This window comes from Cantharellus anzutake (assembly GCF_015039405.1).
Source record: "Cantharellus anzutake strain C23 chromosome Unknown EI90scaffold_17, whole genome shotgun sequence".
In the NCBI taxonomy this organism is placed as follows: domain Eukaryota; kingdom Fungi; phylum Basidiomycota; class Agaricomycetes; order Cantharellales; family Hydnaceae; genus Cantharellus; species Cantharellus anzutake.
In genome coordinates, this window is record NW_024066967.1 from 1,119,103 (window position 1) to 1,147,038 (window position 27,936).

At 48.6% G+C, this 27,936-nt stretch overlaps 8 protein-coding genes across 8 annotated transcripts; all 8 read left to right on the forward strand.

Annotated features, from left to right (window-relative positions):
- Window positions 1-3,924: 3,924 nt before the first annotated feature.
- Window positions 3,925-6,510, forward strand: EI90DRAFT_3121968 (uncharacterized protein; the record flags this gene model as incomplete). The annotated part of the gene is made up of 5 exons (XM_039063451.1): window positions 3,925-4,390; window positions 4,449-4,781; window positions 4,835-5,079; window positions 5,130-6,160; window positions 6,219-6,510. The coding sequence occupies 5 exons, from the start codon at window positions 3,925-3,927 to the stop codon at window positions 6,508-6,510; spliced, it is 2,367 nt and encodes a 788-aa protein (XP_038917624.1).
- Window positions 6,511-7,961: 1,451 nt separating this feature from the next.
- On the forward strand, window positions 7,962-9,133 carry EI90DRAFT_587573 (uncharacterized protein). Its single transcript, XM_039067833.1, has 5 exons — window positions 7,962-7,985; window positions 8,054-8,637; window positions 8,696-8,811; window positions 8,909-9,028; window positions 9,090-9,133. Exons 2-5 carry the CDS (start codon window positions 8,178-8,180, stop codon window positions 9,093-9,095), a joined length of 702 nt encoding a protein of 233 aa, XP_038917625.1. The 5' UTR covers window positions 7,962-7,985; window positions 8,054-8,177; the 3' UTR covers window positions 9,096-9,133.
- Window positions 9,134-9,139: 6 nt separating this feature from the next.
- Window positions 9,140-10,889, forward strand: EI90DRAFT_587407 (uncharacterized protein). Its single transcript, XM_039067832.1, has 4 exons — window positions 9,140-9,186; window positions 9,264-10,170; window positions 10,226-10,516; window positions 10,573-10,889. Exons 2-4 carry the CDS (start codon window positions 9,476-9,478, stop codon window positions 10,619-10,621), a joined length of 1,035 nt encoding a protein of 344 aa, XP_038917626.1. The 5' UTR covers window positions 9,140-9,186; window positions 9,264-9,475; the 3' UTR covers window positions 10,622-10,889.
- A 251-nt stretch (window positions 10,890-11,140) lies between these two features.
- On the forward strand, window positions 11,141-14,165 carry EI90DRAFT_2994581 (uncharacterized protein). The gene is made up of 5 exons (XM_039056169.1): window positions 11,141-11,616; window positions 11,673-12,005; window positions 12,066-12,323; window positions 12,392-13,382; window positions 13,440-14,165. The coding sequence occupies exons 1-5, from the start codon at window positions 11,157-11,159 to the stop codon at window positions 13,735-13,737; spliced, it is 2,340 nt and encodes a 779-aa protein (XP_038917627.1). The 5' UTR covers window positions 11,141-11,156; the 3' UTR covers window positions 13,738-14,165.
- On the forward strand, window positions 13,866-14,216 carry EI90DRAFT_587736 (uncharacterized protein). The gene has a single exon (XM_039067834.1). The coding sequence runs from the start codon at window positions 13,993-13,995 to the stop codon at window positions 14,167-14,169; it is 177 nt and encodes a 58-aa protein (XP_038917628.1). The 5' UTR covers window positions 13,866-13,992; the 3' UTR covers window positions 14,170-14,216.
- A 1,498-nt stretch (window positions 14,217-15,714) lies between these two features.
- Window positions 15,715-16,826, forward strand: EI90DRAFT_3121971 (uncharacterized protein; the record flags this gene model as incomplete). Its single annotated transcript, XM_039063452.1, has 6 exons — window positions 15,715-15,934; window positions 16,007-16,038; window positions 16,089-16,128; window positions 16,190-16,401; window positions 16,457-16,658; window positions 16,708-16,826. The coding sequence occupies 6 exons, from the start codon at window positions 15,715-15,717 to the stop codon at window positions 16,824-16,826; spliced, it is 825 nt and encodes a 274-aa protein (XP_038917629.1).
- Window positions 16,827-20,359: 3,533 nt separating this feature from the next.
- Window positions 20,360-22,271, forward strand: EI90DRAFT_3121972 (uncharacterized protein; the record flags this gene model as incomplete). The annotated part of the gene is made up of 10 exons (XM_039063453.1): window positions 20,360-20,511; window positions 20,570-20,680; window positions 20,745-20,885; window positions 20,945-21,085; window positions 21,144-21,284; window positions 21,345-21,485; window positions 21,545-21,685; window positions 21,746-21,874; window positions 21,932-22,069; window positions 22,130-22,271. 10 exons carry the CDS (start codon window positions 20,360-20,362, stop codon window positions 22,269-22,271), a joined length of 1,377 nt encoding a protein of 458 aa, XP_038917630.1.
- Window positions 22,272-24,333: 2,062 nt separating this feature from the next.
- On the forward strand, window positions 24,334-26,445 carry EI90DRAFT_3015465 (uncharacterized protein; the record flags this gene model as incomplete). The annotated part of the gene is made up of 4 exons (XM_039056898.1): window positions 24,334-24,514; window positions 24,572-24,895; window positions 24,971-25,576; window positions 25,634-26,445. The coding sequence occupies 4 exons, from the start codon at window positions 24,334-24,336 to the stop codon at window positions 26,443-26,445; spliced, it is 1,923 nt and encodes a 640-aa protein (XP_038917631.1).
- Between the last annotated feature and the right edge of the window lie 1,491 nt (window positions 26,446-27,936).

Here is a 27,936-nt window from a genome sequence, read left to right on the forward strand (position 1 = left end):
GGAATACTGGATCCCACTTTATACAATAGATTTTCGGTCCTGATATGATTAAACCCAATCATCACTATGCCGTTCACACAGCCGAGTTCATCCGCGACTTTGGTCCTGTATACGGTTTCTGGACGTTCCTCTTCGAGCGTCTCAATAAAGTCCTCAAAAGTTACAAGTCCAATAACCATGGATGTGGACAATTGGAGGTCTCCTTCTTTCGTGAGTTTCACCGTGCAAACCAGGTGTCACAGATAGTATGTCCTGATATATACATATCCTTGCTGGTCACAACCAAGCTGATGAAATCCCTTCAGCTCAACGAGGCATCCCGGTCATCCAATGCGGTTGAGAGTTCAGCTGCGATGTTATTGATGAATGCGAGCCGCGATGATCGAGGCACTGTGCAAGCGTTAGCAAGGGAGCTTGAAGATAAGAGGATAGATGGTAAGGTTCGCTAGACTGCCAGCCCTGTCACATTTGACCCACTCCAGACATCAGAGGAAGTACCGCTACAAATGGTCTTGTTGGGCCCTGCTCCAAAGAGAAAGGTTGAACTAACCATTTCCGAATCTCTCTCGATAATCAATCATCTCAAACGTCGAAATTCCACTCTGAAGCTGCATCAGTACACTGCGCCAAGCCCCGAACCGAATAGTATTCCACTGCCAACCCATTGCTGGAATCACCATTATGTTGTAGTTCATTCGAGAAGATACCTTGCGTCACAGTCAGCAAAGAATCCTCGAAGCTCGCTGGTTGAGGTGGAACTTGCAGGCCAGCGTTATTGCGGGGAGCTCACTCAAGTTTTATCATTTGACGAGGACTTAGGTCTCAGCGGTAAAAGAGTATCCTTTGGGTACGTCAAATGGTTCGCTCCATATCAGCCTCAGAACCCAACGGTTTGGACACCATTGTATGTTGGGACTTTGTTTGTGTTTCACCTCACTCAAAACCCGTTTAACAGCGAAAAGAATGCTCATATCAAACAATGGCATGCCGGAATGTGGTGGAATGGTGGAGCATTGACCATCATCGCCTTAGACTGCATAATCAGCCATCTCGCGCGACTGGAGGTAGAGGTGGGTGGCGTCAAACTCTGGGTGACCATCACCATCGATCCCGTAAGTTCGATATCTAAACTTGGGCTCTAACGATCGGAATAGCTGATGATGTTTACTTCCTCTAGCATGGAGAAGGCATATAGCATAATAGTATGTAGTCTGAGGAAAACAAAATTTTGTCGCCCAATATATGTTGTTGTTTGTTTATGTTGTCACTTCAATATGTCGATGTTCGACCACCTCCCGCCGTTTGTGCCACCAGAGTCTTTTGTCCAAGCAACAAGCAACCTCTTTTCAACCCAGAGGCATGCAGCAGCCCTGTATGCGATGTACCTCACTGGCACGCACTTCTGACTATCCAGCATCTGACACATTATTTTTGCATTCCCACACCGCACATAGCTGAGGCTTGAGTTATTTTACAGCGGTTTTGTTGCGCGTGTACTTAACTAACGGTAGTAGTACTAGCACTAGTACCGGGAGCAGACTGGTGTTCTTGCTCTTCAAGTTGTCGAACGATTTCCAGATCTGGCCCATCCACTAACGTATCCGCGACATCCATAGCATCCCACCAGGGTAAGGTTTCAGTGATTCTCATCTTCTCCTCCACTTCCGCCTTGATTACCGGGCTCGTTAGGGATCTTGGGATTGGCAGCCTTGGGAGTCGCTGTGAAAATGTGTTGCCATCGTAATTTGCATGTTTTGCAGGTTTGTGGGTGTTTTGGGCATGCATTCTCTTGCGCTTCAGGCATGCCCTCGCTTCCATCTCTAACCTGCGACTTTTATCCGAGGCATAAAGGAATTTCACAAACTTAGTATATAAGTTAGTGTCCTGGTAAGTTTCAAAGTTTTGGGTTATGACTCACCTTGGCGCTTCTCCACAGGTTTTGTCTGCGGACCAGGATTTTTTCATGCCTCAGGCCTTCGGTGGTTGGGGTCTCGACTTCCGTGTCGTTGTCGGAAGACATATGGTCAGTAAGTATAACCGACTCCATCTCGTCCTCCGTGGCTTTGACTTTACCCACTAACCCTCCTATGCCTTCACGTCTCCTGGCGGCTTTCTGGAGACAAACTTGATTAACATTAATATTGCCAGTCATCAGGCAAGGATCGGCATACTGCTTTCAATCGTGCCATAGTCGTGTTTCTTTGTCGCGAGTTTGCCAGACTTTGACGACCGGCTTCCGTCTGTGATCTTTTCCACTTCAATTTGAGGGAATTGAAGTACTGCTCAGCTGCATTATGAACATCACTCTGATCAATCCTTCGTTCATCAATGTAGGCCTTTATCATCTGTGCTGGGTGTCAGGAGTTGTGCAAGGGTATGGGTCACTTTCACGCACTGAATCATTCATACTGAACCTAACTGTTTCGCTGATCACTCATTGATTGATTTTTTCCTTAACTCCCAACTGCCAGTTCGGGATCAGGAGGGGGTCCCCATTTTCTCTGCATGGTGTGGGAGCACCCTCTGGCAAAGGTGAAGGAAGATCTTCAGCATTTGGCTTTCGTATATTGCAGCCAATCACGTCACGTAGTGCCTTTTGCACTGGGTCCTGGAACCCAACGCTGGATCAGTTGGGCCCCTCAGCTGGTATATGCGACTCACCCGTCCGTTCGCCGGCCACTTGTCCTTTGCCTGGCCTCTCCTGCTGCTTGGCTCAGTATGACTGTTTGTGGTGGCGCTGGTGGTATTTTCGTTCACTTGTTGCGATAACTGTTCTAATTGTTGCGCCATAGTTATCATTTTTTCGTCTACCTGCTTTTGGACGAAATCATTTATCAACTTTTCGAAAGCTTCCTGAGTGGGTGGGGGTCCATATGGCGCAAGGTTATTAACCGGACTTGCATCCTGGAAGTGAGTGCCAGGACTCGCAAAACTTTGGCTCATGGAATACTGTTGCATTATAGCGGGGGTCGGCATACCTGAAGCATATCACGTAAGTGCTGGTTTCTCAGTGGTTTCAGGCAACTTACCAGGAGGATTCTGGCTGTAGGGAGGTCCTCTACTGTTTTGATGATAATTTGCAAGAGTCGGAGCAGCACTTGGGATACCTAAAACGTGTTTGGTAAAGATTTTTAGCGGTCTTTTCTGCCCTATTATTCATCTGTTAACACCCACTCATGTTTAGTCCATAATGGCTTGATCCTGACCATGGAATGGACGATGGGGATGGGGAAAATGCAGCGTGGGGGCCCAGGGGGGCATATGTGCCAGATGTCCCGGTACTGGTTGCATGTCCGTACAGGTCCAGCTGAGGGGCGGAGTTGGTTCTGCTCATTGGGGAGGGCGAGGTGGATGGGGCATTGAGGTCGTTTCCTTCAGGACTGGTACTAGTAGTACTAGTACTGTTTGGCGTGTTCATCACTCCGTTCTTCTGTACATCCAATGAGGAAAGCGCAAAGGGGCAAGCAGCTGGCGCGCGAATAATAATTAATACCAATATATTAATACTAATTGTATCCGGTTCGGATCCAAAAGCCCCAGTTTCGGGCTCTTATTCCGAGTCTGTAATATCCCATGAAATATTCAGTCACGTTTACTACCAGACCTGGTCGTTGCCCCGCTAAATCCGGTCAGTGCAATCACTGTGCTATCCTCTGTCAAAGTGTGTGGGAGTTTCTGAAATATTCTGCGCTTGCTCTGCAATCATCAAGTGTGCGATACACCAGAGGATATTAGTAATATTTCTGTACTATCCGACCGTGGATAATCTTCCCCTAAACGCAGTGATTATTTGTATTGAAATCTGTATTGGGTTGATTGAATGGCGGAGAATTGGAATTGGCTATGTTCACCCACCCTCGGTTTCCGCTTCATGGACAACGTCAGCTTCGGAGAGTCGATCGAGTGGAGAGGTCACCTTCTCCAATGTCAGAATCCAAACGCACGGTCACATGGTCATGGGATCGCCCTCCAGATGGCCCATTTCTAGATAAGACGGTGTTCACTCCTCCCGATGGCCAACGAACGCCCAACGGCCAAATCTGGGGCCATAGCCTCGATGATCTTTTTTGGTTTCCTCGCGCTCCGGGAGTGGACGTCTTGACAATCTGGTCGCGAAGTATGATACGGGAATTCGGAGAGTGCTACGATGATAACGAGCACAAGAGGGAGCCTCCTCCGAGAAAAAGGAAACCTTGGCCCCTTCTTAAACTTCCTAAAAGAATGAAGGCAGAGAGTAGGAAATACGGTTTTGGAGTCGTTGATCCAGGATCGGACTCCGGCGATAGTGACGATGATGGGTTCAAGTGCCAAACGGTCCTTATCGACGTTGACTCGGACAACGAGGAGAAAGCTAGGTTGCTCTCCAACAGAGTTGAATTTAAGAAACTTCGTATGTCTATGTATCGATGCTGATCCGGGCTCACATTCATAATGATTTCATTACGAAGTTAAAAAGGGATTTAACAAGGACTGGCCGCCGGGTCGAAAAGAACTTGTTCACGAGGCTTTACGCAAGGGGAAGATTTCTATACACGATGGGCCAAAGCTTATTGTTTTCAAGGACATCAGTGAAGCATATTTTTTCGCCAAATTGGACTGTCCGACATGTTTTCACTTCGGACCGCTCCTCTGTCCCGAGTGCACTGTTAATCCCCCTCCAGTTATCTATGTTGTGCGCTACAATATAGGAAAACCGAAGTTCATTGAAGATAGAAAAGGGAAATCGACGGCATGGTTCGCTGATCCTAATATGCCATGTATATTCAGCGCAGCCATCTCAGGTAGGTAAATCCATTGGAGACTGTTCACTGATTTACACCCTTTTTGGGTTCAGGTTTAGGGGCCATTGCCCCAGATCGAAATTACCGGGACGCGTGCGTGCAGGATGGTTCGCTCATAGGAGTACTTGGGACCACAATTCTTCGTATTCCTGGCGAGAATGTGACAGGTTCGAAATGTAAGACTTGCGGGAAAGACCTTCCTGACTGTGAAGGGTGTGGGGAGGACACTACTAAACCTATCTCTACCAAGTCCGATGGAAATGGGAAGTCTTGGTTTGCGGATGCGAGCGAAAATAGGGTAAGAGGATCGGATGACCTAGGTCTGTTCGACGTCTTCTCCATCTTTAGCCAAGTTTCACATCAACTGGGATGTCTCTTCCTTCCACAGACCCGAAAGTGGGAGGTGACGATCCGAAATTTGGTGCTTCTCCTCTACTGGTGGATGCCCCTGATCCGCTGCTCAAAGGTCTTCCAGAATCTGTCCTATCAGAAAACACGCTCGCAATTGAGAAGAGCGGAGCAATTCAAGCTGGCGTCAAATTTGACGGGGAGCGCCTTGCTGATCGTGCAGACAATGTCACAGCCGCCACAGATAAAAAGAGCGAGAAGGACAACGCAGATTCAGCAGCCACCAGTGAGGGGCCCGGAAGTCCGTTGCCAACCAAACCCCCTAATATGCCACCTTGCCTGGAGGAAGAAATTCCACTAGAATTCTTTCCCGATATACTAATTGTGAAAGATGCGGCTGGAGGCATCATTCGTTACCACTCGTCGCATCGTACGCCCGTTGCCGACGAGCACTCTTCTATACTTGACAAGCCAGTCAAGTTCAGACGAGTTCTGCCCTCTCCCCGGACCGCAGACGATCCTAAGCAACAATCGTCTTCCTCGGCGCAACCCTTGCGTGTGGCAGAGCTGTGCCTCTCTTTAACTTATAGGCTAGGAAGGGGGAACCATTCTGATGTCTATCTCGTTCCACTCAGATTACCCCGTCCACTTTCTGCTCGGACTCCCACTGGGGAAGTTTCCGTTGCTTGCAAAATGGCGCATGACAGGTCTTATGAGGCACGGGAACTTCTCGAGAATGAAGCGAGAATATATGCTTCGCTCCCTAGCCACATGTTTGAAGAATGGAATGGATATAATCTCCTCAGTCCCTATTTCAGGCATCGAACCGTCCCTGTCGGCCCCGTTGTCCCGAAATTCTATGGTTATTACAAGGCAGTCTACGACCCAGAGTACTATGCTGAAGATGAGGAGGATCTGGATGAAGAGTCCAAGGAAAGCCTGAAAGCATTCATCGAAGGATTAAGCCCCATTCTCTTGATGGAACACTGTGGAGAGCAGATCAATCCCACAGAGATGCCTGAAGATGATCGGTAAATCTCTATTTCATTCACCGAAGTCAAGAGCAATTATGTTAACAAGTCACTAAAGGGACGAATGCATGTCCCTTCTATACCGTCTGCATCTCGTGGGTTATAGACACAATTCTGCTCACATTCGTAACATTGTAGTTCAACCTGGACCGCTTACACTCCCGCCACACCGTCGTAGTCTGAAGGACCCTTCATTCCGCATGATTGACTTTGGTCGCACGGTAGATTTCGTCCACGATGTCGAGCAGCGTAAGCATTGGGGAGTTTACTATGACCGTTGGTACAATCCGCAACTCAACGAGCTCCGGAATCTGGGACATGAGATTCGGTCCCGGTACTCGTGGTTGTAAAGATGGGGGGCTTCTCCCTCTTGTTAGCTTGCTTTTCCAGGCTCGTCTTGCCACATTAGCCAACCCTTGCCGACGCCCCAATCCGATGAAGGTTCAAAAGTCACCGGCTCTGCTGCTTTTCTTGGTTCACGACCCACTCAATTCCTTAGTCTCGTAGGGTTTCGGGCCATCCCACCTTGTAAAATATGACTGCCTAGCATCTCAAGATTTCCTGTATGGCGATCGCGCCACGAATGTGGAAGAATTTGCAGAGCTTGAGCCTGAAGGTGACGAGCACTTGTCATCAAACCAAACAAGGTTATATTGGAAAGTTCTGCCGGAGCGCTGTCCGTTATTATATTTTAGTACCAATAATCCAACGCAGCGCGCGTAAGCAAAAAATTAAAAGATCATATGTGCCATCAACACCCAACTTCTCTTCCCTTGTATTGATCTAAAACCGGGAGCTTATTCATCACAGTCTACTTTATACTCTGTAGGGTTCCCAAAGTGCATGGTTGTGTCGATTCAATGGGGCACGCGCTCGTTTAGTCCCAGATAATTTCAGTAAATTCTTTATTATCAGCGCTTGGTTGTGCACGGTTGCACAGCTACATATACACATTCGCTGTACACATGATCGAACACGAATAACTGGTGGGCGCCGCCTGACGCGGCAGAGTGTGCCATCCATATTAGCAGATGGAAAAGAATGGACCTCTTAGGCACGAGGCGAAACGCTTGTTTCCGATGCACACAGCAGGACCGTGTTTCATGCGCGAGAACTGAGGAATGGTGTTAGATCTTCCATCTGACGAAGGAAATAGGCCGTTCCAATGACTTGACTTACGGTGAGGACGAGGACTTAGTGACAGTGACAGTTGAACGACAAACACGTACACAATGTTCCTTTCACATTTCTGGTTGCTGCAGTCTGACATTTGTGCTTTCATGACAATACCGAAGACAGCCACCTCTGCCAGTTTGGAACGATTGCTGACCGTCACCATCGGTGGAATGGAAAGCAATATTGTGGGAGTGAGGAAGGGTAACGATCGAGAGTAGAAAGAATGGACGAAGTGGGATGAGAATAATGATTAGAGGACCTTGGGTTATTGAGAATTTGCAATAATGGAGGACCTTGCCAGAAAACGAATTCAGTCTCGGGCGAAAAATTTGTAGGACCCGCTACGGGAAATAACTGGTGGACGCCACTCTCCGCACAACTGCCTTTCGACGTTTGGTTTTGGATTTATGGATATGACATCGTGTCTTCGCTCTTTGCGTTACGAACACTCTTCCCCTACTGTCTTCAGTACATTCTTCATGCAGAAGTCGTACTTATGGGGTGTGAGCTAACGGAGTTATAAGGGAGTGAATTATATTGTCATAATGGGACCCTGTGCACCTAAATTTGCAAGACTGCAGAGTAGCGGGAATTCCCGCTACTCTGTATTACATATAAAACTGGCCAACCATCAAATTTAGCCCATCTGGTATTCCCCTATCTCTCATACAGTAGTTCTGTCCTTCCGCGCTTAGCCTGGGGAGGTCATTTTTGAAGTCCAGATATCGAGCATTGCGATTACTCACGTTGTTGAGGTTGCTGCCATTCTTGGTCTGCTGCCAAACTCGTGCACTACTACCTTAGCGGTTCACTCTAGCGTTCGAATAGATCACTCTCTCGAATGCCAGAGCTGGAATCCAAGCGCCAGGTCGAATGGAAATGGGTTCGCCCTCCGAATGGCTCATTTCTGTATAAGGACAAGTCTCCCCGTGGCTATCGACCGCTTAACCGTCATATCTGGGGCCATAGCCTCGATGACTTTTTTTGGATTTCTCGTGATCCAGTGGTGCCTCTCATGACAATCTGGTCGCGAAGCATGATACGGGAACTCGGAGAGAACTACGATGATAACGAGAACAAGAGGGAGCCTCCTCCGAGAAAAAGGAAACCTTGGCCCCTTCTTAAACTTCCTAAAAGAATGAAGGCAGAGAGTAGGAAATATGGTTTCGGAGTCGTCGATCCGGGATCAGATGTCGACAGTGACGATGAGTTCAAGTGCCATACGGTCCTTATCGATGTTGACTCCGACAACGACGAGAAAACTCGGTTACTTTCTAACAGAGATGCCTTTCAGAAACTTCGTACGTCCATGTATCGATATTGATCGGGGTTCCCATTCATACCGATTTCATTACCAAGTTGAGAAGGGATTTGGCAAGGACTGGCCACCGGGTCGAAGAGAACTCGTTCACGAGGCTTTAAGCAAGCGGAAGATTTCTGTACATGATGGGCCAAAGCTTATTGTTTTCAAGGACGTCAGTGAAGCTTATTTCCTTGCTAAATTGAACTGCTCTACATGTTCCGACGTCGGACTCACCCTCTGTTCCGAGTGCACTGTTAACCCCCCTCCAGTTATCTATGTTGTCCGCTACAATACACGGAGACCGAAGTTCATCGAAGACAGAAAAGGAAAGTCGACGACATGGTTTGCTGATCCTAATATGCCGTGCATATTCAGCGAATCCCTCATACGTAGATAAAATTCGCCTCCAAATGAAGATCGTTCTCACTGACCTACACCGTTTTTGTTCAGGTATAGGGGTCGTTGTCTCAGATCAAAATTCTTTGCAGGAGGGTTTAGATTCGCTTGGAGTAATATTCGGGACCAAAATTCTTCATATTCCTGACGAGTATGTGACAAATTCGCAATGTAAGATTTGTAATGGGATGACTCTGGCATCAACTGGAACGTCTCTTCCTTCCACAGACCCGAAAGCGAGAAGTGACGATCCGAAATTTGGTGATACTCCTGTAGTCAGGCCCCCAGTGGATGCACCTGAGCTACTTGACGGGGTGCACCTTGCCGATCTTGCAGACAATGTCCCAGCTGCCACAGATGGAAAGAACGAAGAGAACAACGCAGATTCAGCAGCCAGCAGTGACGCGCCTGGGAGTCTGTTGCAAACCAAACCTCCTAATATGCCACCTTCCCTGGAGGAAGAAATCCCACTAGAGTTCTTCCCCGATATACTAATTGTGAAAGATGCCGCTGGAGGCATCATTCGTTACCACTCGTCACATCGTGCGCCTGTCGCTGATGAGTACTCTTCTATACTTGATAAGCCAGTCAAATTCAGACGAGTTCTGCCCTCCCCGACAGCCGATCCCAAGAAACGATCCTCTTCCTTGGCGCAAACATTGCGCACGGCGGAGCTACGCCTCTCTTTAAGCTATAATCTGGGAAAGGGGAACCATTCTGACGTCTATCTCGTTCCGCTCAGATTACCCCATCCACTTTCTGCTCGCACTCCCACTGGAGAAGTTTCTGTTGCTTGCAAACTGGCGCATGACAGGTCTTCTGAAGCACGGAAGCTTCTTGAGAATGAAGCGAGGGTATACGCTTCGCTCCCTAGCCACATGTTCGAAGAGTGGAATGGATATAATCTCCTTACGCCTGAACTCAGGAATCCTGTGCCTGTTGGTCCCGTGGCTCCGAAATTCTACGGTTACTACAAGGCCATTTACGACCCAGAGTACTATGCCGAGGAAGAGAAGGATCTTGATGAAGAATCCAGGAAAAGCATGAAAGCGTTCATCAAAGGGCTGAGCCCCATTCTCTTGATGGAGAACTGTGGAGAGCAGATCCATCCAAAGGAGATGCCTGAGGATGATCGGTGAATCTCTACCTCATCCATTGAGTGAAGAGCGACGCTGACGAGCAGTCCGAAGGGACCAATGCTTGTCCCTTCCACACAGACTGCATCTTGAGGATTATTTACACAACTCTGCTCATATTCGTAACATTGTAGTCCAACCTGGACCACTCACTCTCCCGCCAGAGCATCGCAGTTTGAAAGACCCTTCGTTCCGCCTGGTTGATTTTGGTCGCACGATCGATTTCTCTCGCTATCTCGAGCAGCATGGCATTGTGAAACCTGGGGAGGGGGATATCTGTAATTGGCATGATGTGCAATACGGAGAGATCCGGAACCTGCGACGTGAAATACTATCCCAGAACCGGTAAAAGCTCTGCTGCTTTCCTCCTTTGACCGCGACCCACTCAATCCCTCATATAGTCTTTCAGTCAACTTCCGAGTCTACCCACCGAGCCTACCCAAAATATGAGCATCGAAGTCACGGGCACTAGATTAATGGATACAGACAGGCAATCCGATCGAAACCAGCAGTGAGTGTGGTCGCTAAATTGGTGTTGAAGGAGTAGCACCCCTCCGCTGTCCGACGTCATCATCACTGTTCCTTTGTCATGCCCCCCTAGTTACTTCCTTCAGCTCGTCGGTCAGCGCCTTCGAGGCGTTGTGTGTGTGTCTTTGTCCTTACAAATAATGGACATTATATTAGTGCACGTGCGGCAGGCAAGACGCCGCCTCCTTTAAGTTGCTAGACACGGTTATCTAACGATTAGAGCATGCTTCTAATTGCACCTCCTAATGGCGATTGATTAGAAGAGTTTGATCTTGAATTCTGGTTCCTTTTACTTATATCCTGGGATTTAGTACTTATAATATCCGCCTCTTTTTTTGATTCCGGTCAGCCCACTGAACCAGTTTTTCACTGCCGACCACAAAACTTGGTGATTTGTCATTTCTTTGTCTCGTATAGTCCACCCTTCATTTTTAGCCTTAGACAGGTCATATCCTCGATGTCAGAATCCAGACGCAGAGTTCGACATCAATGGCTTCGCAATCCAAATGGTCCGTTTCTGGATAAGAGGAGTCCTCCTCATGGCCAACGAACGCCTAACCGTCAAATATGGGCCCATAGCCTCGACGACTTTTTTTGGATTGCTCGTATTGTGGACATGAATGTCATGACAATCTGGTCACGAAGTATGATACGGGAATTTGGAGAGAACTACGACGATAGAGTGTGGAACAAGAGGGAGCCTCCTCCTAGGAAAAGAAAACCTTGGCCACTGTTAAAACTCCCTAAGCGAATGAAGGCGGAGGGTAAGAAATACGGTTTTGGAATCGTCGATCCGGGATCGGACTATGACTCTGACGGTGACGAATTCGACTGTCATACGGTCCTTATCGACGTTGACTCCGATAGCGAGGAGAAAACCAAGTCACTCTCCAACAGAGATGCGTTTATGAAACTTCGTACGTATGTGTCGATGTTGATTGGGGCTCACATTCACATCCGTTTCATTACCAAGTTGAAAAAGGATTTAACAAAGACTGGCCGCCAGGTCGAAGAGAACTCATTCGGGAGGCATTAAGCAAGAGGAAGGTTTCTATACATGATGGGTCAAAGCTTATTGTTTTCAGGGATGTCAGTGAAGCTTATTTCCTCGCCAAACTGAACTGCCCTACGTGTTTCGACGACGGAACGCTCCATTGTTCCGAGTGCACCGTTAATCCCCCTCCAGTTATCTATGTCGTCCGCTATGATACACACAAACCGAAGTTCATCGAGGACAGAAAAGGAAAGTCGACAGCATGGTTCGCTGATCCTAATATGCCGTGTGTATTCAGCGCAGCCCTCTTACGTAGATAAATTCGCCTCCAATCGAAGACCGTTCACTGATTTACACCTTTTTTTGGTTCAGGTCTAGAAGCCGTTGTCCCAGATCAAGATTACCGGGACGCGTGCCTGCAGGATAGTTCGCTCCTAGGAGTACTAGGGGCACCTGGGGCTGACATCCTTCAAATTCCTGATGAGGATGTGACAAGCTCGCAATGTAAGACTTGCGATAGGAAAGACCTTCCTGGGGAGGACACTACTAGACTTATCTCTACCAAGTTTGATAAGAATGCATTTTGGTTTGCGGATGCGAAGGGAAATAGATTGGATTTGGATGACCTAGGTCTGTTCGACGTCTTCTCCATCTTTTGCCAAGTTTCACATCAACTGGAATGTCTCTCCCTTCCACAGACCCGAAAGTGGGAAATAACGATCCGAAATTCGGTGATACTCCTGTAGTCACCCCCCCAGTGGATGCACCTGACCCGCTGCTGAAGGGTCTCCCAGAATCTGACTCACCAGAAAACACACTCGCAATTGAGAAGAATGGAACAATTCAATCTGACGTCGAATTTGATGGGGTGTATCTTGCTGATCCTGCGAACAATGTCCAAGCCGTCACAGATGAAATGAGCAAAGGGAACAACGCAGATTCAGCAGTCACCAGTGAAGGGTCCGGGAGTCCGTTGCAAACCAAACCTCTCAATATGCCGCCTTCCCTGGAGGAAGAAATCCCACTAGAGTTCTTTCCCGATATACTAATTGTGAAAGATGCCGCTGGAGGCATCATTCGTTACCACTCATCACATCGTGCGCCTGTCGCTGATGAGTACTCCTCTATACTTGACAAGCCAGTCAAATTCAGTCGAGTTCTGCCCTCTCCCGCAGACGATCCCAAGCAACGATCCTCTTCCTTGGCGCAAACATTGCGCACGGCGGAGCTACGCCTCTCTTTAAGCTATAAGCTGGGAAAGGGGAACCATTCTGACGTCTATCTCGTTCCGCTCAGATTACCCCGTCCACTTTCTGCTCGGACTCCCACTGGAGAAGTTTCCGTTGCTTGCAAAATGGCGCATGACAGGTCCCGTAGAGCGCGAGAACTTCTTGAGAATGAAGCGAGAGTGTACGCTTCGTTTCCTAGCTACATGTTCGAAGAGTGGAATGGTTATAATCTCCTCTCACCCAAATTCAAAAACCCCGTTCCTGTCGGTCCCGTGGTCCCGAAATTCTATGGTTACTACAAGCCCATCTACGACGCAGAGTACTATGCTGAAGATGAGAAGGATCTGGATGAAGAATCTAAGAAAAGCATGAAGGCATTCATCGAAGGACTGAGCCCTATTCTCTTGATGGAGCACTGCGGAGAACAGATCGATTCACGGGAAATGTCTGAAGATGATCGGTAAGTCTATAATCTCAGTGATCGGAGTTACGAATTATCTTGACAAGTAACCAATAGGGACCAATGCTTGTCCCTTCTATATCAAATACATCTTGCAAATTATACGCACCATTCTGCTCACATTCGTAATATTGTCACCCAACCTGGTCCGCTTACGCTCCCGCCACGGAGTCGCAGTCTGAAGGACCCTTCGTTCCGCATGGTTGACTTTGGTCGCACAGTGCATCTTTCCTGGCACATCGAGCAGCGCAGCGCGCCTGTCGATGAGACAGTGAGTAGGAATTGGTTTCTTGGCCACGATAATGAGATCCGTGAGCTGCAAAAAGAGATTCTATCTACGGAGTTTCGGTGGTAAAATATTTTGCCCCCGTCTCCTGTGCTGCTTTTCCAAGCTCCTTTTGTTATTGATCCACCCTCTTCAGACGTTCCAATCCGACGAACAGTGGCTCTCCTATATTTCTTGGTTCACGAGTCGCTCCATTTCTTAGTTTCCCAATCACTTGTAGAATATAGCCACCAAAAGATTTCTTGCTACAGTATAGCCATTGTGTCATCTACGTCTTCGACACCGCCCGTCCGGGACGAGTGAGCGCATAATCACATCACTTCAATGCCGCAAGTTGAACTGTGTCCCATCATTCACAAGCTGAGGCTCGCAGCACTCGACGAGCGTCCTTTCGGAGGACGTGGGATTGGTGGTCTGGTCGCTTCTGGTCTCGCTAGAAGTGCGACATCTGCCCTCGCGGGTGCAGGGCTCAATGAGATCGAAAAGTTTGTTCCACCGTGAGTCGAGTGAGTGCTCATGGTTTCGAAGCAACAAGTTCTTCCATAGTCTCGCGGCACTGAACGAGCGCGCTCTCGGAGCACGCGGCTGTGGTGGTCAGATCGCTTCTGGTCTCACTGGAGGCGCGGCATCTACACTCGTGGATGCAGGGCTAAGTGAACTCGAAAGTTCGCTCCGCCGTGACGAGTGAGTGGTTTCCCCCTCTTTCCGGTAGCTCAACTGAGGGGGAATTTCTTTCTGAAGCCTCCAAGTCCTCAATGAACAGAGGACCTTGCGTCCAGCTTTTCTGTCGGCGGGCATCCCACAGGTCACTGCACGAGCCTTCAACCCTTCGGGCCACGGCATCGGTGGACAGATCACTTCCGGCGTTGCTGGTGGCGCTGGGAGTGAAATTCGCTCGGCGTGACGACATTGACTTGGCCTCGATGATTCAGGGACAGGGCACTGGCTGACGAATATCCATGGCCGAACATATTCGATCACACGATTGTCACTGGAGGAGAAATGTAGGACGAGCATTAGCTCTACCGCCTGATGCCCTAATGTTATCATTGCGTTAGTGTGGAGGGCGAGTAATTTCCGTGTAAACATGTTGCCCCAGAATATGGCACAGCAGTTCCTCGTATGTCAACCATCGAGGAAATCTTTGGGCTTTTGGGTGACATTTCCAAACAGCATCAGTGACGGACTTTTCCACGGTCGCTGGCTCTCATTTCGGAAGACCAGGGACAGGGTCCGCTACGATGTTTAGTGTTGGAGGAGGGTTGAGATCGAGAGAGCTTCTGACGAAACGAAAAGGACTCGGGGAGGAGATTCGAGGCCTTTTCCAGGCTTCCCCTGAAGATCGTTGTGGTTTGGTCGACGAGTTAGAGGCTGGAGTCCTGCCTACGGAATTCAGTACACAAATTTATCCCTTTCTGTGCCTGCCTCTTTTGCTGGATTTCCTTTAACGGCGGACTCCCTGAGAATGCGTAGGAGAAAGGCACCTGAAGCAACTATGTTCTACAAATTCTTGCTCGGTTCAGCGTGAGACATGTCACATTGGTCCACTTTCTCGTCTATAATTAACATCGTGCTTTACCCACAGTTATTCACGTGCCAATGGTTAGCTTTTTGTAAGTTTGAGATTGTGAGATGAAATGCACACTCAAAAAAAATTGCGGATAGGAGCCGGGCAAGGTATGTAATCATTACCAAAGGACCTAAGAAAATGGATGAAAAACGAAAGAGAGTAAGCACCGCGATTTACTTCCCACTATGTGAATTTGGCTTAGTAGCCTTGTATGAGTCGCTTTCAGGGGGCTTTTGGCTTCAGTTTTTGAGGCCGGGTTTCTTCCATAGTAACCTGCCTATCCTGTAACCCCAATTCGGCTGATTACCGTTGCGGATCTGTGGATTAATCATGTCAAATCCCCACAGACCAATAATTACCTCCTGCCCAAATGAGGGTGTATGCTGCTGCACAACCACTTAAACGAGCGTGTTGGAAGGTGCCCAAAAAAGAGCACCTCTTTTCTTTTAGGACCCAGCGTACCTACATGATCAACAATGCTGAGAATGGTTAGGCTGATTTTCCCTGCCTTCATCCTTGCCTTGTTCATTGCCAAAATCTTTGCCAACCCAATCAATCCAGCCTTGCCCGCTCCTGACCGTTGGGATACGAGTCCTGCTCCTGGACCACTTGGCACGCTCGAGGGTCATCTTCTACTTGCGGCCAAGCTATCTTCCTCCCACGAGGGAGCTGATTCTGAAGACCTCGGAGCCTCAGGTGAGTCCACTTGGCTAGGTCATCGTTTCTCGAACGACAGCCTCTTTCCCCCTGCTAAGACTCGTGCTCCAGCGGCGGATGCTCAGGTGTCGTTCTTATTGGAGGTATGCGAACGTTCTCGCTGCCTCTTCATACCCAGCACTGACATTCATAGCGTGTAAATGTGATCTGGTTATGCGTATTGTCACTTCTCTGTGCTAAAATCAACCGTTCAATCCGCCACGTCCATCCATGACTTCCTCGAACCTGTCCTAGATTTCTTCATATCACCCTCTCATGACAAAACTAAAGACGCCGCACTTAGTCACCTTCGCAGCGTAGCTAAAGCTTATGTGGCAATCGTACCTGGTGCAGGATACATCATTAATATTGCGTTCGATTCACTCGAGGAGGTGAGTGAGCTATACAGGGACGAGGCCAACAACATTGTCCTCGAGGCTGCAGAAGAAATGAGGAAACTTCTAAAGGTTCGTCACATTGACCTTTCTCTATTGGCGTTGCCGGCTGAGTTGTGTTTCTCAGGGTGCACCACTTGACGTGACTACAGCTCACAAAGTACTTCGCATCTTCCAAAAGCGAGGTGACCAACTTTCTGCACTTGCATCGAAAGCTGGAGGAGACTTCCTTGAGCCATTCATCGAAAGGGGAGTAAATGGAGCACAAGAGAAGGCGAGAGGGGTTTTTCAAGACACAGCGGAGCAGGTTAGACGCATTTTTAGCGGTGGTAAGTTTTTGGGCGCAGTTACGGTTTCAATTCTGGTTGCAATGGGCAGGGTATTCACAAGAGAACATTGACAAGGCCAAGAGCCCTGTGAGTGAGAAGACTACCAAGGTGAAGTCCCTCGTTGAGAGCAATGAAGACCAGAATTCAGGGAGCGTGAAAGGAATCTGAGGTCAAAAGCATACCGGTGCGTGTCTTTGTGATTTTTTGGGAGAGGGGAATGATATAGTGGAAACAATTGAGACGAACAAGGGTGGCATTGCTTGAACCACGCATGGTATTAACAGTATCCTCTGGATTGGAAGCGATCAAGACAACTTCAAGGTTGTTTTTGCGAACGACGGACTCGAAAAGGTCTAGCCTACCCTTGACGTAGATTCGGTCACAATAATTCTCGGGTTCGTTCTTGAACGCCTGACGAAGAACGGGATGGACCGCCGTACCGTACGTGGGTTCAACGTCGCTGCAAGAAGCAGTATAAGCACCAGAGCCTTGAGTTATGCCACGACACTGTAAATATCCAGAGCATGTGCCACTTGGTACTCTCGGGATCGCGTTGAATGAAGACGGAGAGAGTGTCACGACGTAGTGCAGCCTACTTCAGAAGAATGATGTCATGATGTCATGAGTGAAAGATCAAACAATCCTAGTGGCATCCGCTTTGAAGCGAAGCAAGATGACGACGTTGGGAACGAATCACGCACTAACCGGAGCCTTGCGATAGATGGACCAAGGCCCAAGTTCATAGGCTCAGGGAAAGATAAATGTCCGGCTTACGATGCAGGTGGCGGGCTATGAATCGATGGGTTTCAGTGTCCTTCAAGGCCGGCGAGAATCCAAAAGATCCCGAGGAAGATCCACCCAGCATAACGATGGGTATTCTCAAAAACGTTGCGATGATGCTTACGGAGTGACAGCCGGCGACAAGATGCGAAAAATACGACGGCCAAGATTACCTCCTTTGCGGTAGAACACGATCACGGTAAGCTATGCGGATTCGATAAACCCTTATGTTCCTTGTCTCCCTGCGAATGCTATATTCGAGTGGACAATGGCAGGGTTGAGTAGGTAGCAATGGGATTTTGGGGCCGGAATGGTGGACAACGCTTACACAAGAAGAGCAAGGTAGTGTAGAGACACCGGACGAAAACTTCGTTAGGAGTGCACGACGTGCGAGAGGAAAAAGGGTTCACCATTCTTGACGAATCCTCCACTTGTGGACCAAATCAAGGCTCAATGCCGACGGCATTGTCTGCTCCAACAGAGGCTGGTATTCCCGCGTGATACAGAGGTCCCCTACTATTCTTTACCTGATCGGTACCAATCCCAGAATGCGAAAGAGTAGCGGGTCCTGCCACATCACACTGGTGACCAGTGTTACATAACCTGCCTGATGTGATGCCAAGTTTTTGATCGGAGATTGACATCTCCGGTCCGTCTCCGGTGTCAGCCCGGATATGGACTAAATTGCATATACCATCTTTGGGATGTAAATCTACCACCTCGCTCTGGTGTGGAACTTGGAGTTAGATTATACTTCAGTTATAATTAAGCGTTTATGTGACGGGGCAGGCCAGGCTGAATTGCAATGATTTTAATTCAAAAATTTGAATTGGAAGACCTTGCTGATCTTACTTAATCAATTTAAAGAATTGAATTACCACCACCGCAACCACATCAATCCAGATCAAGTGCCACCTATCGACAATCCGTGATATGTAAAGGCACATCAATCAAAAGCAACAATACTGGTCTCGGCGATATCTCGTATCATGGCAATGATACCGCGTTGAAAAGAATGAACATCGTTGGCAACCAATAGAACTCTGGGAACTTAGGGAGGACCCCGGCATACACCGACAGAGGTCCGATCCGAGATTCTCTAATTTGGCCCTCAAAATTTGAGCTCTGGTATCCCAATTGGGCCCTCTGGCGCGTCGGACCTTCCAAAAATAGCTGATTCGGCCCTCAAAACGCTCGGACATTCATTAAAAAGCTGTATGATGCGCTGCGAATAAAATCATGTATATACAGGGAACAAGTGTTCTACCAATGAAGTTTGTGCTCTACCGGAGTCACTAGCACCCTTTAAGACGTCGTGCAACTTCTTGATCGTGATCTCAATTCTGCTGCTATCGATTTTGAGCTTCACAACACACATGGCCTCCGAAAATGATCACCATGTCAATTTGTAGTGAATGGAGCATTGACGGCATTGCATCGCATCTCCACTGGAACTCACCACACTGATTGAGCACTAGGAGCACATATCCCGGCTTCGTGATAGGTGGGTCATTCCTACCTGGGACAAAGTTAGAGAAGTGACCGGCATCTTGTGATGCCAACAAGAAAAAGGGTGAGAACAGGTGTACACTGAGATATGAAGGGGCGCCGATTGATGTAACACTTTCAGCATAGTGGTGTGGCAGGTTTTGACCATTATTTCGATAAATTATGATCATTAAGTTTCTGTCAGCTAGTGCCAGTAGCGCGCAATGCCAGATGTGTTAGGGATATTTTTCCAAGGTGAAGGACAAAAACCAAGTCCACGCAGGGGGCTGACGTTTCCCAGCAGTATTTTTTCCTCAATTTGATGCAAATCTTCCGAAGCAAACCAGCATTGACAAGCGGTAGCCACTCTGTGTGTTGGAAGTTAGTGGCAACGGCAGCCAGCCCCAATGCCTGAACATGTTTGTTACCCTCATCACTGACTTCGGGCCTGATTGGTTCCCCACTCCGTGGTTATTGGGTCAAGTGAATACCGACATGCAAAGTTGAGGAATGTACTAAAGAACCACAGGGAAGTGCTGCCCAGGGAACTGAGAGTGGGTAACCGAGAGGTAAGTACCTTTTTCTCTCCGGACATGAGAAGGCTTGTCCACGGGGAAGCCCATCTGATAGTTGTCCTTCTTTCTGAAAATGGGTATGGGTGGGAGAACCGAGATAAAAGTTGGAACCCCATAGAATTTTTCTTGCAGTCCTGGTGCCACTGGCGAACTTGGACACATCTTGCTGCAGAACGGAGGTTACCGTCTAGGCCCTCTTCCAGATCAAAGTTCGGCCTACCTTCCTTAAAAGGCCCTCCCCTGGATATATCATTTTGCGCCAAAAAGACAGTTTCGGCCCTTCCCTGACTCAGACCTCAGGCACTTGTGCACGATTTTCGGCCCTTTCCTGGATCGGGGGGCCTCCGGAGTATGCCGGGGTCCTACTTAGGGTCTGGTCAGCTCGCGGTAGAATTGGCGCTGCAAGGGAAAAGCACTAGCGGTGCATGCCCGAGGGTTTCCGCATCGGCCGAGCACGATGCGGTGGCGACTGATGCCACACTGCCGTGGAAGAATTGTAGGTAGAGTTACAGAAGGCAATCACATTATTACAGCATGAGGAGCTTGACCTCACCCATCATGATGGAGTTCCCCAGCCACAAAGAAACACAGCACTTGAGACAGGATAAAGAGAGCGAAGCTTCAAGGTTTCTGGTTCCGCACTGCTGGTCTCAGTCACACAACAACTCGTTCATTGCAAGCTTTCTTCTCTTCGTTCAAATCCTCCTTAGGACTTTCTGTGCCGGACACAGTAGGCGAAATTTCTCCAGTCAAGATGCACATATTGATTACGCCTTACTAGCTTGCATTATCTTTACGCTCGCGTCAAACTCACGTCTTTCCTGTCTTTGATTATATTCTAACTAAAATTAATCCACAATGCGCGCTTCCACTTCCATCGCTGTTGCTGCTCTCCTTGCTGCTCCCGCTTTCGCCGCACCGCTCGCTACCGAGGCTGCCAATGTCAACCAAGAGCGTACCGATGGTGGCGAGTCCCTTTTCGACCGCGCTGCTGAAGAACCCCGCGATGAGTGAGTCGCAAATATTTGTTAGTGTCTATGGAGCTAATCAGCAATGTTGTTTCAACAGGGTGAACGGGGCCAATCTTGTTCAACGGTTCCATCCCTTCCGCCATCATCACCACCATCACCATGGTCACCACCACCATGGTTCGAAGCCGAAGCACCATGTACGTGACGGGTGAGTGCAAAGTCACATATGTAATTTCAGTGCAGCGAATTGAACTGCGTTCCATCATCCACAGGCTTGCAGCACTTGATGAGCGCGCCTTCGGAGAACGTGGATATGGTAGTCAGGCCATCAATGGTATCGCTTCAGGTGTAGGATCTGGCCTTGTGAATGCTGGGGTAACTGGAATCGAACATTTGTTCAACCACCGTGACGAGTGAGTGCGCAGTTACATAATTTCATTGCATAAGTTGAACTGTGTCCCATCGTTCACAGGCTCGCAGCACTCGATGGGCCCGTTTTTGCAGAACGTGGGTATGGTAGTCAGGCCATCAATGGTGTCGCTTCAGGTGTGGGATCTGGCCTTGTTAATGCTGGGGTAACCGGAATCGAACATTTGTTTAATCACCGTGACGAGTGAGTGGAGTCACATAATTCCAATGCAACAAGTTGAACTGTGTCCCATCGTTCACAGCCTCGCAGCACTCGACGGGCCCGCTTTTTCAAAACGTGGTTATGGTAGTCAGGCCATCAATGGTGTCGCTTCAGGTGTGGGATCTGGCCTCGTAAATGCTGGGGTAACTGGAATCGAGCATTTGTTCAACCATCGTGATGAGTGAGTGCGCAGTTACATGATTTCAATGCGATAAGTTGAAATCTGTCCCATCATTCACAGGCTCGCAGCACTCGATGGGCGCGCTTTCGGAGAACGTGGGTATGGTAGTCAGGCCATTAATGGTGTCGCCTCAGGTGTGGGATCTGGCCTTGTGAATGCTGGAGTAACTGGAATCGAACATTTGTTCAACCACCGTGACGAGTGAGTGCGCAGTTACATAATTTCATTGCATAAGTTGAACTGTGTCCCATCGTTCACAGGCTCGCAGCGCTCAACGGGCGCGCTTTTGCGGAACGTGGATATGGTAGTCAGGCCATCAATGGTATCGCTTCAGGTGTGGGATCTGGCCTTGTGAATGCTGGGGTAACTGGAATCGAACATTTGTTCAACCACCGTGACGAGTGAGTGTGCAGTCACATACTTTCAATGCAACAGGTTGAACTGTGTCCCATCATTCACAGGCTCGACGGGCCCGCTTTCGGGGAACGTGGCGTTGGTAGTCAGGCCTTTAATGGTTTCGCGTCAGGTGCGGGATCTGCCCTCGTGAATGCTGGGATACATGAGCTCGGACATTTGTTCCGCCGTGACGAGTGAGTGTGCAGTCACATGATTTCAATGCAGCAAGCTGAACTGTGTCCCATTCACAGGCTCGCGGCACTCGGTGGGCGCGCCTTCGGGGAACGTGGCGTCGGTAGTCAGGCCGTCAATGGTTTCGCTTCAGGCGTGGGATCTGGCCTCGTGAATGCTGGGATAAATGAGCTCGAACATTTGTTCCGCCGTGACGAGTGAGTGCGCAGTCACATAATTTCGATGTAGCAAGTTGAACTGTGTCCCATCGTTCATAGGCTTGCAGCACTCGATGGGCCCGCTTTCGGGGAGCGTGGCGTTGGTAGTCAGGCCGTTAATGGTTTCGCCTCAGGTGTGGGATCTGGCCTCGTGAATGCTGGAATACAAGGGCTCGAGCATTTATTCCGCCGTGACGAGTGAGTAGTCATCCCTCTTTTCGGGAAATCAACTGAGAGGGGATTTCTTTTTGAAGTCTCCAAGCCCTTAATGAACGGAGGGCTCGCGTGCGTGCAGCCTTGCTGTCGGCCGGCAACCCAGAGATTCTTTCTCGTAGCAACGCTTACACAATCAACGAAATGGATTGATCTTGTTAAATAATTGTCTTGTGGAGGGACGGTTTTCATTTGGCGAAGATAATGCTGGTGTAACTGGCCATTTTTAACTAGGAAGTTGTATTTCCTTAATGATCGAATAGATGAAGTTGCTTGCCTTACATTTTTCTCGCTGCTCTCATCATTCATGATTTTCGGGTAGATGATGAGAATGCGACTACGGCAATATTCAATGCGACGTGTGAGACGTTCAGTTCATTTTTTACTTTCCTTGTACCCAGCCATGACATGCTTAACTAAGGGTTATTAGTGGTGCGTGGCAATCAAGCCCTTGAGTCGAGCTCGACGAAGTTTTCATTATTTCAACCAAATCCCTTCCGCGCGGGAGTGAGGTCCTAAATTGTGTGGGCGTACGACTTGGTGATCAGGGTTACATAAGTATTTCAGGAGAATTATGATCCACATTACACAACGTAAGGGTTGATAGCTCTCAGGTTTGTTCTTCATGAAGATTGGGGGACCGTCGTCATCGTCACTTCAGGAAACAGTATAAGCGCCGGAGCCTTAAGCTATGCTGCAATGCTTACATGCTCACTGATATTCGGAGCATGCACCACGCACTTGCTCTCACGATCGTGTTGAATGAAGATGGAAACAGCGGCACAGTCCGTCACGACGTACAGAAGAATGACGGCATGAGTGAAAGATCGGTGAACTTACATATACATACGGGCGTTGGGAGATCCGCAATGCCACACCTTGACCGATAACACGCCAGTTGCAGTGTTCATTTTAATCTAGACGTTTACTGGTAGTGCCGAAAGCGTAGAAGGAAGGAATTCCGCACTGACCGGAACCTTGCGATAGGTGGTCCACGGCCCGAAGACGAGCTCAAGGTAAGGATGCAGGCGGCGGGCTATGAATCGATGGGTTTCAATATGATGTCCCAAGGCCAGCAAGAATCCAAAGAATCCCGGGGCCGATCCACCAAGCATAACGATGAGTGTTCTCAAACATGCTGTGATGATATTCAGGGAGTGACAGCCAGGCACTGTCGCTCACGCCGACAAGGATGAAAGACGACTAAGATTGTGATCAAGAATACCTCCTTTGCGGTGGGGCTTGGTCATGATAAGCCAGGCGGAGTTCATGAATAATGTCCCTGCGAATTCTATACTAGACAATTATATCACGCTAGTGTTGAGTAGGAAAGTGGCAATGAAGTTTCGGGACCGGTGGACAAGGCTTAAATACGAAGAGTAGAAGCACCGAACAAATTAAGACTTCGCTACGAGCGCACAACGTGCGATGATCAGAGAGAGGGAAGTAGCCTCTCCGAGACAACCAACCCGGCATTTCGACCGATCTTACCCGCTCCGTTTTTGGCGAATTTCCCACTTGTGGGCCCGATCGAGACCCAGTGCCGGTGGCGTTGTCTATTCCAACAGAGGCTGGTATCCCTGCTACCAGCGGGCCCTGCAAAACAAATGAAGACCGAGGTCCACTATTATCGCAAATTCTCTTCCTTTCCGGAGTCCTTTCGCAGTCCATTTTTGGCAGCAAGCCGCATCACCAGGACGTCCCAGGACGTCCACATTGAAATAGGCCGTTTAGGCCCTATTTGAAGCGTAAAAAACACCCCTTGATAGGGTGGGTCAATTGGCTGACTAGCCTGTTTTTTTTTTTTTTTTTTTTTGTTTGTTCTCCGACACCACATTGGTCACGTGACAACCAAGCCGAAAAACGGTTGTAACCGAATGGGTACATCATCCAAACCGGTCAACATTTATTGGACTTGCCAATAACCTATGCCTGGCAAAAAACTCAGACTCAACTGCTGGATACTTGGCAAACCAGCTGGCTATGTGTTCTCGGTGGAAATTCAGAATATAAAGGATGTGAATGACCTCAAGGAAGCAATCAAGGACAAGATGTCGGTCGCTTTCGGAAACATTGACGCAATCGACCTCACACTCTGGAAGGTTTCCATCCCAGCCGACAGTTTTGAGGGGAGGGTTGAACTTCAAGACCAACCAGCACTATTGTCCTTGCAAACTTTGTCCAGCATTTTCTCCGATCCACCTAGTAATCAAAACCTACACATCGTTGTTGGTCCGTGGAACTTTCTCTGTCTGTGACTTATTTTCTCATCTTTATTGTCACAATCAGATCCTCCTTTGTTCAAGCTGTACTGTCGCATTCGTGGCCGTGACGCCAGCCACACCTTGCTAATCAACATTGCGAATAAAGAGAAAGTTATCGCCCTCAAGGAAGCCATTCAGAAGAAAAGCCCCACCCTCGATCGCATTTTCGCAGACGCCATCATACTCTGGATGGTTTCCATCCCATTCGATGGCAGTTATGAGGAGAATGTGAAGAACGCTGAACTTACAGATGCGAATATGCTACCATCCATGCAGACATTGTCCGACGCCTTCTGGCCTCGACCTCAGGATGGAAGTCTGCACGTCATTGTCCAAATTCCACATATTGGTGAGTGCAATTGATTGACCGATTTTTGTGTTTGCCCCTTACCTGCTCGAACGACGTTCATTTCTTTGGGGGTAGGCAAGCGACCTCAACTTTCCGACGAGGTCGATCTTGCGCGGAAATCTAAACTCGCCAGAACTGCCCCTTCGTCGATAAGCAAGCAGCCCGAGTACGGGTCATTGCAAAGAATGCCGAATGAAAGGATCTTGGACGACCGTCCTACGCTGGATTCAATCCCCCCAGTTTCCCTCCTATACCATGGCTTCGGCCGCTTCTGGGACCTCTTCAGTTCTTATCCAGCTCTCCTGAATAAGGATCTACAAAACATCGAGCTGGCTGTTGATTCTTTTGCGGAGAAGATGACTGAACTCTATCCAGATGAGGCGATGAGGAAGATTGAGGGCTTGCGTACTTTGAACGGAATCCTCTCTCTTCGCAATCGCCCTAAGCTTATGGGTGCCGACATTGATGGTTCTCGCACGGATGGTCACTATAATGGACCACACAACGCAGCGTCTTGCGTCGTTGAGTTCAAAAATGAGCTCAGTGAGGCCATCACTTTAATGCCTGTAGTTCGGCTTGCCTCCTATGTTGCACATTCACACAAGGTTGCAATGGAGCATTCCAGTGGGGAAGCATTATTTAAGGGTTGGAGAGTCCCATGCCTTGGTCTGACTGTTGTTGGTAAGTTGAACGTCTCTGGGTCTTCAAATGGGTCCGGTATGATGTACATTATGCCAGGCCCCTATATTACCTTCCATGCCGTGATTTACCTCGGTCAGTGGCGCATCATCAGCCTCACCCCCACGCTATCATGCATTGCATCGGCAAGTGAAGGTCGTGACCGAAAGACACTTTATGCTGCCTTTTTTGCTGCATTGAGCCTGTTGAGTGACATAGACTCTGATGCAGCATACTTCATGGACACACTGCCCCAGCTTGAACATGGTAATTACAAATTCCCATATATTTCAAAGCTGCCTGGGTATAACAACACCAAGGAGATCAATTTCCAGATTCTTGAGCTTCATCCCGATGTACATGATGGCCGCCATCTGTACATTGCCAATCTGGGCACAAAGCAAATCATTGTAAAATTTGCGCATCAGTACTCAATTGAACTACATGCTTTGTGTGCAAATGAAGGGCATGCTCCGAAAATTCTTGGCTATGAGGAACTACCAGGAGGTTGGTTTGGCATTGCCATGGATTACATCACCCCCACTGTACACCCCCTTGAATCTGACAACCTTGTGGATCACTACGAGAAGTGGGCAGATGAATTGTGCAAGCTCATGCAAATTTTCCATGATGCTAACTTTGTTCATGGGGACCTCCGCGAACCAAACATCCTTTGCAGTGAAGACAAGGTGATGTTAATTGACTTTGATTGGGGTGGGAAGGTTGGGGAGGTACAGTATCCATCACAGCGACTGTGTCCTGAGCTCATGGATGGGCGAGGTGATGAGGATTTGGAGATCAAGAAAGCTGATGATGTCCGGATTCTAGGAAACACTCTCCAAACACTTAAAGAAAAGGCAGGTTACTCTTGATCTGTTTTTCCAGCTTCTGTGTTTTTGTTATCCTGTCCATTATATTATTAGAATAATAAGACTATGTTGTGTAAGACTCAGACTCAGACTGTTATGGAAATGGGAATTTCCTATTTCTAGCCTCTTGTCAGAGACCAGATTTGGGACAAACAAAAGTGACTCTGTGTTTGGAGGGCTATGGCCTCAGCGACTCTACCAGGAGTGCTGTGCCCAGTAACATGTTGGTGCCCTAATTTGTGGACTGAGTCTTCTAGAAAGAGGGAAATAACTCTAGTGTTAGAACGGGGTGAGAGCAGATGATTCCGGAGTGGAACTAAAGACTTAGCAAGGAGGGACCTTGGCCTCAGCGACTCAAGGGGAGCACTGTGCCATTGCTGTTTGTCCTGTTGGTCCCTGATTTCAGACATAGTGAGGAGGAAGTCTCTAGGGTGTCATATCCATACATACCTGATCCCAATCCGACTCCCGGACCCCCATCTTCACCACCTCCGGAGTCCTACTCTACCGCTGTCCATTCCGATATTCACCTTCAGACCTGACACCACTCCTCCTCTTACCCCTCATGCCACCTCCACCCTTCCATCCTTCTCCTACCCTATCTCCATCTGCTCTGATACTCACCTCAGACCGAACACCACTCCTCTTGCCACCCTCCTCCTCTTACTCCTCCACCCTTCCATCACTCTCCTACCCTTCTCCCGTCCGCTCCGATACTCACCTTCGGGCCTGACACCTTTCCTCTCCTCCACTCCTCTCTCTGTTCCTCTCTTCTCTCTCCTTCCTCTGACCCTCTCCTGCCAACCCTCTGCCAAGTTACGACCTTCCGCCGCTGTCCCTTACCCTGTACTTGGACACCGCTCATACCTTTGCTCCGAGATTCCATCATAGTTCCGACCTCGGACTTTGACTCCACCTTGGCTTAAGTCCATTGCATTGGTGACCTCATACTACATAAACACCATTGCCAATATTCCTCAGACTTCCAACCCCACCTCCATAACCTCCATAACCTCTGAGCTTCATGGATCATACTCAGCACTTTCACTGCTTGTAATGTATCTTTTGCATTTTCCCCTCATCCTTATTTGGACTGCTGCTTCTTCCCATTCTAGCCAGTTAGTCATCATCCCACTTCACCTCTTCCTCCTGCCCCTCTGGGCTTTGCCCTCCCTATCTCCTTTCGGATGTACCACAGGTTCTGACCTATGACCTTTGGTACTGCTCCGCTTTCATCTTCCCTTTGTCCCATTTGGACACCTTTGTTCCAATTTGGACCCTCCTTGTTTCCTCATGCTTTCGCCCTCTCCATGATATACCAGCACTTGTACATACTCGTTTTAGGCCCTTAGTCTAAAATCAGCCTGAAATGCCCCCTAGAGACTTCCTGCTCGCCACCTCTGAAATTAAGGACCAAATTGTCATGGCCATGCATTCCGGCCCGTTCCCCACCCATCCCGATGCTGCCCAAGCCCGTTACCGCTACGCAAGCGT

Coding starts and splice junctions, on each gene's coding strand:
- EI90DRAFT_587736 (XM_039067834.1), top strand. CDS start 13,993: ATGCCGCAAGTTGAACTGTGTCCCATCATTCACAAGCTGAGGCTCGCA.
- EI90DRAFT_587573 (XM_039067833.1), top strand. CDS start 8,178: ATGCCAGAGCTGGAATCCAAGCGCCAGGTCGAATGGAAATGGGTTCGC. Junction 8,638..8,695: donor AGATGCCTTTCAGAAACTTC/GTACGTCCATGT, acceptor TTCATTACCAAG/TTGAGAAGGGATTTGGCAAG. Junction 8,812..8,908: donor AGCTTATTGTTTTCAAGGAC/GTCAGTGAAGCT, acceptor ACCCCCCTCCAG/TTATCTATGTTGTCCGCTAC.
- EI90DRAFT_2994581 (XM_039056169.1), top strand. CDS start 11,157: ATGTCAGAATCCAGACGCAGAGTTCGACATCAATGGCTTCGCAATCCA. Junction 11,617..11,672: donor AGATGCGTTTATGAAACTTC/GTACGTATGTGT, acceptor TTCATTACCAAG/TTGAAAAAGGATTTAACAAA. Junction 13,383..13,439: donor GAAATGTCTGAAGATGATCG/GTAAGTCTATAA, acceptor AGTAACCAATAG/GGACCAATGCTTGTCCCTTC.
- EI90DRAFT_587407 (XM_039067832.1), top strand. CDS start 9,476: ATGCCACCTTCCCTGGAGGAAGAAATCCCACTAGAGTTCTTCCCCGAT. Junction 10,171..10,225: donor GAGATGCCTGAGGATGATCG/GTGAATCTCTAC, acceptor AGCAGTCCGAAG/GGACCAATGCTTGTCCCTTC. Junction 10,517..10,572: donor GAAATACTATCCCAGAACCG/GTAAAAGCTCTG, acceptor TCCCTCATATAG/TCTTTCAGTCAACTTCCGAG.